This window comes from Gavialis gangeticus, unplaced genomic scaffold (assembly GCF_001723915.1).
Source record: "Gavialis gangeticus isolate Ggan-Ray unplaced genomic scaffold, GavGan_comp1, whole genome shotgun sequence".
Taxonomy (NCBI): domain Eukaryota; kingdom Metazoa; phylum Chordata; order Crocodylia; family Gavialidae; genus Gavialis; species Gavialis gangeticus.
Window position 1 is genome coordinate 52877512 of NW_017728994.1, and position 8331 is coordinate 52885842.

Here is an 8331-nt window from a genome sequence, read left to right on the forward strand (position 1 = left end):
CTCCTCTGAATCAAATCACTACGCAAAGCTTCACACAGCCCTAATTATAAACCTGCCTAACATCTGACTCCCTAGATAATTGCTCTACTATTTACCAGCTATATTCATTCCCCTTCTCCCCACTCCTTCCCCTCCACTGACTACCTCAATTTGGATTTTCACTGACTGGCTCTTGTACAGATCAACTGCAGACACTTCCCCCACCCCACCCCCCACAGACGTAATGGGTGGACTCTGCTCTCCAAGCTCCCAAGCTGCATTCCTGTCTGCGTGCATTATCAGCCACATCAGGCAAAAAAAGCTGATTGCTGATAATGTCATTTTTTCTTTTATTGGTGCCGATACGATATGGACCGATATATTGGTGCACCTCTAATTAACAGACATTTACTTACTGCTTGATGAACTCAAACTAGAAAGATACAGTACTACAAAATAACAATATAAAGTAAAAGCTGCTTTAACCAGCACGTTACAAGCCGGCATGTTCTATTAACTGGCGTGCCAGCTTGTAAGGTCAAGTGAAACCGGAAGTGCCACCCGTGGCACTTCTGGTTTCTCCAAGCCCCCATGGCCTGGGGCAAAGCAGCTTGCGCTGCCAAGCCCCCAAAGGCTGGGGCATGGCAGGCTACGTGTGGCCTTACTCCTTGTCCTGCGGAGCCTGGAGGAGAGTCAGCGATGCCACGGGAGCAGCAGCGATGCCCTGGACACAGCAGGAGAGGCAACAGCCCGAACAGGCAAAGACACCTGTTTGGGTTGCTCAGTTAACTAGCATATTTTGTTATCCATTCCCCATGGGTGCCGGATAACAGCTTTTGCTGTAATGCATATTTTATTTCAGAATATTGAACAACCTCCTCTTGCTGCACTGTCAGACATTTTAGTAGTGTTTTCTGGGGAGTGCACTCTGTGGAGGCTAGATTTATATTGGATGATACTTCTTTGGCACAGGGTAATTATTTTACATCTTATACAAATTCTGCATTACAGGTAGAAGATATAGCCTAAATTGACTTTTTGATATCTCACTTCTATGTACACTTTTTAGAAATGTACTTGAAAGTTTGTCCAATGAAACATGTGAATATATTCTTGAATTCTTAACAGAAAAATGCCAAAAAAATCCTTAAGAAATTCCAAGCACTATTTTAAAGATAAATATTTTCTGTTTTTAGGAAGGCACAGGACCACGCGTTATTTCGGCTTTTGTGGAAATCATTTTTGACAACTCTGACAACAGGTTACCAGTAAGTGAACAAGTATACTCATACAGAAAATCTTTTCACTTTCGATTCTTGTTGATTTCTTGTTCTCTTGTTGGTTTAATTTTCGTTCCCGTTTCATGTTATCTAAATGCTAAATACTGAAAATGAGCTTGACATTGTAGATAACTCACTCTCACAGGTGGTTAAATTTGTCTTTTTTGTGTCTTTTTTTTTTCTTGTAAGATTGATAAAGAAGAAGTGTCACTTCGCAGAGTCATTGGAGCCAAAAAGGACCAATATTTCTTAGACAAGAAAATGGTGACGTAGGTACTTCTCTTTTCCCAAAATGAGCTGACTACCCAGTATTGTAAAGTTTGGTGGAGTCATGCAGAACGTGTGTCAGTGTATACCTCTAACTGAACTGAGTTCCTCTTTAGTGGGTATTTGTTGTAGCTGTGCTGGTCTATGGACGTGAGCAGAGACGGTTCTTTGAGTAAATGTGATATATTTTATTAGATAAACTAAATAGTTGGAAAAATTGTTCTTTGCAAACTTTTGGGCACAAACACCCTTCTTCAGGTGTTGGGAGAGTCTGTTGGTGTCCTGGGTGCAATAGAAGTCAACATGCAAAATGGAGATCTGTGAAAATACAGATGTGTGCAGTGAGGATCAGAGGCTGTGGGAGATAATAGGTGAGACAGGTGTGGAGGTGAAAAAGGGGACAGTTGATCTGCTGATGGAATGTAGCTGGTAAAATGTAGAGGTTACCTGGGGTTATTGGATTGCAGGCAGGTTATAATGTGCCTTTTTAGTATCCCTTACAATTTTAATTTACTCTAATACCAGTAAAGCCTGGTATCAAATAAAGATTTATTTTATCGTTTCTGTAATATTTGAACAGTAGCTGAGTTGAACTTGATTATCTGTTGACTCACTATTAATATCTTAAATGAAAAATTGTTTATTTCTAACTTAGAACCATTTTATTCTCTTTTCAGAAATTAAAATGGTATTGGTTTAGACATTTAAACATGTAGGAGCCATTTCCTGCTTGGAACATTAGACTGCTAATTCTACATATACTTACTAAAAAACATAATTGTTACCACTCAAAGCCCTGGCAGACATTATAGTTACCACACAATAATTGTGTGAAATGTAGAATAGGTTGCAACATGCCACATGTTCAGCCAATTTATGGCGTAATACAGTTGAAAACCAACCACAGAAATGTTCTGTGTTTAATGTGGAACATCTTTGTGTGACTGGTTTGTATTGCACCTTAAATTGAATGTATGGCAAGTGTCCCAGACCTGAGGCTGCCCTTTGCCTGGTTTGAATGATCAGGTAACTGTGGAGAGCCTTGGAGTCCCTTGGGTCCAGGATACAGATGTTCAACGCCTGGATTTGCCCCAGCAGTCATGCAGGTGGGATCTGAGGAATTTTAGATGGTATGCACACACCAACCTTGTATGCAGTAATTTAGTCTTCATTTCATTCCGTTAATGGCAAGGGTCTTGCTTTCACTCCAGATTCTGTACTGGTACGTGGTCTGAAGTCTGAAATTATTTAGGGTGTAAGTCAGCACAGTGTAATTCCTGGTCTCCCAGCTGTAGCTGGTTATACATTTAATGCCTTTTCCAGCGACAGATGGGATACAGGTGGATGGCATGAGTGGTGGTGTTGAAAAAAACCCTGGTGTAGATTGCATATAAGAGTTTTGAAGGCAGTCTTTCTATGAAGAAGATTAGTTTTGAGAGAATTTTCACAAGCATGCACTTTTTTTTTCAAAACAGGTTCTAACTTATATGTCAAGGCAAAAAAGGATACTTTGTTATGTTAGATCCAATAGAGATGGCTTGTGGGAGTGATTGTTAATTTTTTCTCCATGAGATTTACTTATGGAAGATTAAATAATATAGTAAATAGCATCAGGTTTTTTTCTTTCATCTGAAATCAAGCTTTTCTGCTGGAGTTAAAGAGATCAGAGTACAGGGATGAAACTGATCACCTGTTTATTAAAAATAAAAAAGTTGACATATTTAAGTTAAATACAGATAGATTTTAGTGCTTGTGAAAGTGAGGGATGGCTGTTACTAGCTTGAGCCAGGCATGATACAGGCAACTACTGCGTATTCTTTTTTTTTTTTTTTCTCTACAATTGTTCTTGATTTGAATTTGTTGTTACAGACCTCTGCTTCTTTAACTGGCTGCTTCCAGTCTTGCCCAGTTAATGGGGCAAACAGTTATGTGGCTAATTAGCTTACCAAAAAGACCATGAAAAGGCAGACATCTTAGTCTTCAGATTTGAAAAGCTAGTGCAGTGGTCCTTTACTTTTAGAAGCAAGGCACCCATTTTTTTTCAGTCACTGGGTTAGTGCCGCAAACTACCATAGCACATTGTCTGTAAAAGTTCCTTATAATACTTTTCTCAGGAACTTGCTTTTGGTAACTGAAAATGAAGAAAAAACAGGCAGAATGTTAACCTAAATTATGTATCATTCTATGATACTTGCATTAGCTTGCTGTCATCGTTTTTCCTTGCACTCTAATATCTTCTGTTGTTGTTTTAGTGTTCTTATTTTCCCAAGTTCTAACACATGACCAGGGATTGTCACAGACTTTGAGAGAGACAGTGAATCATACATTACATACAGCTTTGTAGCATGCTAGTCATAGCATTGCTTTCCTTAAATCATTTAGTTGTCACTTTTGTCATGTTTTATTAATAAGAAACCTGTGCTGACTAACTGGTAAAATATTATTTGCAGGAAAAACGATGTGATGAATCTTCTTGAAAGTGCTGGTTTTTCACGCAGCAATCCCTACTATATTGTCAAACAAGGAAAGGTAAGATTGGTTATCACCGGTGAAATTCAGTCACCTGAACTTATTTTGGGAAAGATCAAATTTCTTGGAGGACTAAACTTTAACTTTGTTCTAAATATAAAAATAAGGCTTTTAAACAAACAAACAAACAAAAAAACCTCCACCTTTTAAATGACATAAAATAAAACATTTTTCTGTAGACTTATTTTGTGAGTCATCCCTAGAGGTACAGCTGCCTTGCATGGAAGTGAAGTATTGACTAATTTTCTGTTCCTCCATTGCTCTGATCAGAAGGGCCCGTATCATGTCTTTCCCACACTGTCTATTGCTGTATTGTACCAGCTGTGTTTATTTACAGAGCAAATATTAGTATATGCACTTCATCCTGGCTTCCAAGATTCCTGCCTTCAAGAACAGCTGTTGAAGAAAATACCTTGTCTTAATGTGTCAGTTGTTTCTGACTCTTTTTTTTTCCCCCCACCTTTATAACCTTTGAAAAAGATCTCATCAACTGTAAATAAATGAAAAAGTGGAGAGATATTGATAGTCCCATAACATCATAAACTGGGCCCCAGTTTTCACACCGCATGATACATGTTTATGATGTTACTGAATTTGCCAAAGTGAAGGGAAAATAATAGTTAGAAAGCAACTCTATTCTTCCACATAATGTAAAAGGATGCAGGAACCAAAACTGTAGTCAAGAGTGTGACACCTTGGTAATTAGTTAGAAGTAATCAGACAAGTTCTGTTAATCAGTTCTATTAATAAGTTCTGTTAAGCAGTAGGGGCTGCAATGAGAGGAACTCCCATTGAGTAAGCAGAGGTTCTTAAAATTAAAGGCCATCTGGGGACATAGTGTATTGAATTATGTGGTCATATGGCGTTAGCTAAATTAGTAGGTTAATTAAGTGGTTTAGCAGTAGAATATTAAGACTGAAGCCTGAATTTCTCTGAACATCAGCTTAAGCAGATCTAGTTTATTTTTTCAAAGTCCAGAAAATACTGACTCAGATTAGGCCTCAAGGTCTCCTAGCATTTTAAAGTTAATAAAATTGAGCTACATTATCAGAATCACTATCAGAAAACTTCTTTCACTTAAAAAAAAAAAACCCTTCCCTGCCTTCTGCCTGACTTCCAACTAATATGGCTAACTACCTCTCTTTAAAAACAAGTAATTGATGCATCAAAAGGAGGAGAATTAAGTAAATTGTACATACTGATCTTCCTCAAAATATGTCAGGCCTGAAAAGTATCATCAAGCAAGTTTGTACCGGTAATTGGGAGTAGGTGCATTTCAGATAAATGTCATGTGATCTTGATTTAGGCATCTGATGCCTAACTAGAAAGAATTACTGGTTTATTGGCTAGTTAAATGAGAATTACAGAAGTTCTACTGTATTTGAACAGTTATAAAAAATGCACCGTACTGGATATTGTATATGGTGCTGATCATTATTAGTGTGTAAAGAAGATATTCAAAACAGTAATCTTATAACTGTGTTTCCTTGATCTTTTAGATTAATCAGATGGCAACAGCACCAGACTCTCAGAGGTTGAAGCTGTTAAGAGAAGTAGCTGGTACTAGAGTATATGATGAACGGAAAGAAGAGAGTATTTCATTAATGAAAGAAACAGGTAAAAAAAGATTTCCCTTATCTTTATCCCCCTTCCTCCCTTCCTCCGATTTTATGTAAGAATTATGGTGATTCTTGCCCCACTAGTTTGATTAATCACAAGGGTTTTCAGCTTGGTTGTAAAAATGAATATTTAATTGTAAATATTTATTAAATATTTAATAAGGTCAGTAATTTAAATTTTTAACTATTTTTTCCTTTCATTGTAAAGATCCCAAGGGCTTTACAGATTGTGTGTGGAACCTACCTGCCACCTAGTGCTATGTTAAGAGGTTCAGTTTTGTCAGCAACTGATATGTGACAGTGCTGCCTTTAGACCTGGGGGAGAAATAATTAGTAACCTTTGCAAGAATAACCCAACTGTTTTTAGTGCTATGTTGCGAATACATTTTAAAAACCAAAACATTCAAAGTTAAGGCTAGATCATTGTATTTTTCGCAGTGCTTTGATCATGAATTTGGTTTCATAAATTCGCTCTTGCCACAGAATCTGATCTCTCTTTTTAACATTTCTTGTCTTCTGATTTATGAAGATGATGTTGAAAATGCCAACTGTGTATAAAATGGTGTCTTCCTGATTCTGCAGATTTAGATGAAACAGCAGGACTAAAATACATGAGCTACCTTGCTCATTTCATTTCAAATCCTGTAGTCTCTACAAATCCATAACTGCAGAGTTTGACATTTTTAAATTTCAAAGCGGTATATTGTTATAGCAGAAATCACCGTTTGTTTATGGATAGGATCCTAACATTTAACTGCCTGACTGCATTATCAAATCCTAGCAGCAACTGTCTTGTTTTCTTTTCTTTTTTTTTCTTTGGTGGCTTTAAATGGGTTATAGCGTGTACGTCCTGCAATGTTGCATGGAGTCAAAGCTGCAGCCCAAACAGTTGGGGAGAGCAAGAAGTACCTCTGGCAAGCTGTGCTTCTTGGAAAACAGCACAGCAGCTGAGGCCCAAGTGTTAAATTCTTGAAGGACCAAGCTGCCCCCTTCCACAGTACACCTGTAAATAGGAGGTTCTGACCTTAGCTGCCGGTATAGTTTAGCAAGATCTGATGCCTATGAAGTGGTTATGACCAACCCCTATGCTGCTGAAAAAGGAATACACCCTGCCAGCTCATTTCAGTTGACACTTCTGCTTTAGAGGAACAAAAATGAGGAATGTGTTCAACTTATTTTTGAAGGAAAAATGAAGGATAGAAGAACTTGGGTTTATGCAGCCTGGACTTTCAGCCATTTTTTTTATTATATATTTTTGCATTGTGCAGATTTAAAGTTTGTTTTAATTATTTTGACTTTAATCCTGTGCCTATTAGATGTGGAGCGTATGATGAACTGTAATAGACCTAGGAATTGCAGTATAGTGGGCTTAAAACTGGAGGTCTCCTGGGACATTTTCCAGAAAATCCAGATGTGATTTTTATTTTGTTGCATGCATGTCCATAACCACTGATCAGCAGCTGTGAAGCAGCGTTAGCCTAATCCTTGGCAGATGGAAGATTTTGGTTAGGGGGACTGTGAATATTAACCATTGACCAAGATCACAATTGCAGTAGGCCTTTTTCTGCAGTCATTTGATTTAAATCAAAAGACCCATTTAATGAGTCATAAAGAGGGAATGTTGTAAAAAGAGAATAAATATTATTTTCAGACTACATTGTATAATTTAGCTGCTATCTTTGTCTTGCATTTCATTATTTCTAAAGAGGGTAAACGAGAGAAAATCAATGAGTTGCTGAAGTACATTGAAGAGCGATTACATACACTAGAAGAGGAGAAAGAAGAGCTTGCTCAGTATCAAAAGTGGGATAAAATGAGGAGAGCACTAGAATACACCATTTATAACCAGGAGCTTAATGAAACCCGTGCTAAGCTGGATGAGGTAGAGCATACTGTCTATCCCTCATTTCATAATTCTTTTATTACAAACACTTAAACTTACATTATTTTATGCAGACTTCTTATCCTTCTAGAAAGAATCTGTAAAAATTTGTCATTCATTTTATGTTTGTTAATTTGCCAAGCTGACATTGTTCTGGATAAAAATGATATTAAAATAAGTATTTAATACTTAAATATGTGATAATATTTGCCTCCAGCTTTCTGCCAAACGAGAGACGAGCGGAGAGAAATCAAGGCAGCTGAGAGATGCACAACAAGATGCCAGAGATAAGATGGAGGTATAATCTAGAAGAGCTCTAACATGACCAATTTCAAGACTTGCTGTGATGACGCATTGTTTAGTTGCCACTGGCTATCTTTTTCCTGGGTCTCTGTATACGTGTATGTATTTGAGAGAGAATATATTATTTTCATCTGCGATGTCTCAAATTGGAATGAATTTAAACACAGACCTTGAAGTTGTCTAATCATCCTGATGGTACTCCTAAATTTTAAGATCAACTAAATGACTGATTGAAGGATCTGGCATGAGAAATAGCAACGCTCTTGTAAAATGGAGGGCTGGTACTGATGGCCAGTTAACCAGTCCTATCAGCTGATACCGATCTGATAGTTGGTATGCAGCCTGGCAGCATGGAGAGAAGCTTCTGGCGGGTAATTCTGTGGGAGGGAAGGAGTGGGGCTGGGTCAGGGGCAGGCACTGCTGGGGCGGGGGGCGGGATGGAGCTGCTGGTAGCTCGTGTGGAGTATGGCAG

At 37.9% G+C, this 8331-nt stretch overlaps 1 protein-coding gene across 1 annotated transcript in view; it reads left to right on the forward strand.

Annotated features, from left to right (window-relative positions):
* The window catches only part of SMC3 (structural maintenance of chromosomes 3), a 54150-nt gene that overhangs the window by 14645 nt on the left and 31174 nt on the right, over positions 1-8331 (forward strand). Inside the window, exons 5-10 of the mRNA XM_019502790.1 lie at positions 1176-1247; positions 1449-1528; positions 3977-4055; positions 5555-5672; positions 7381-7556; positions 7774-7854. Of these exons, the coding sequence (XP_019358335.1) occupies positions 1176-1247; positions 1449-1528; positions 3977-4055; positions 5555-5672; positions 7381-7556; positions 7774-7854 (606 nt within the window). The remainder of the gene's footprint in view (positions 1-1175; positions 1248-1448; positions 1529-3976; positions 4056-5554; positions 5673-7380; positions 7557-7773; positions 7855-8331) is intronic.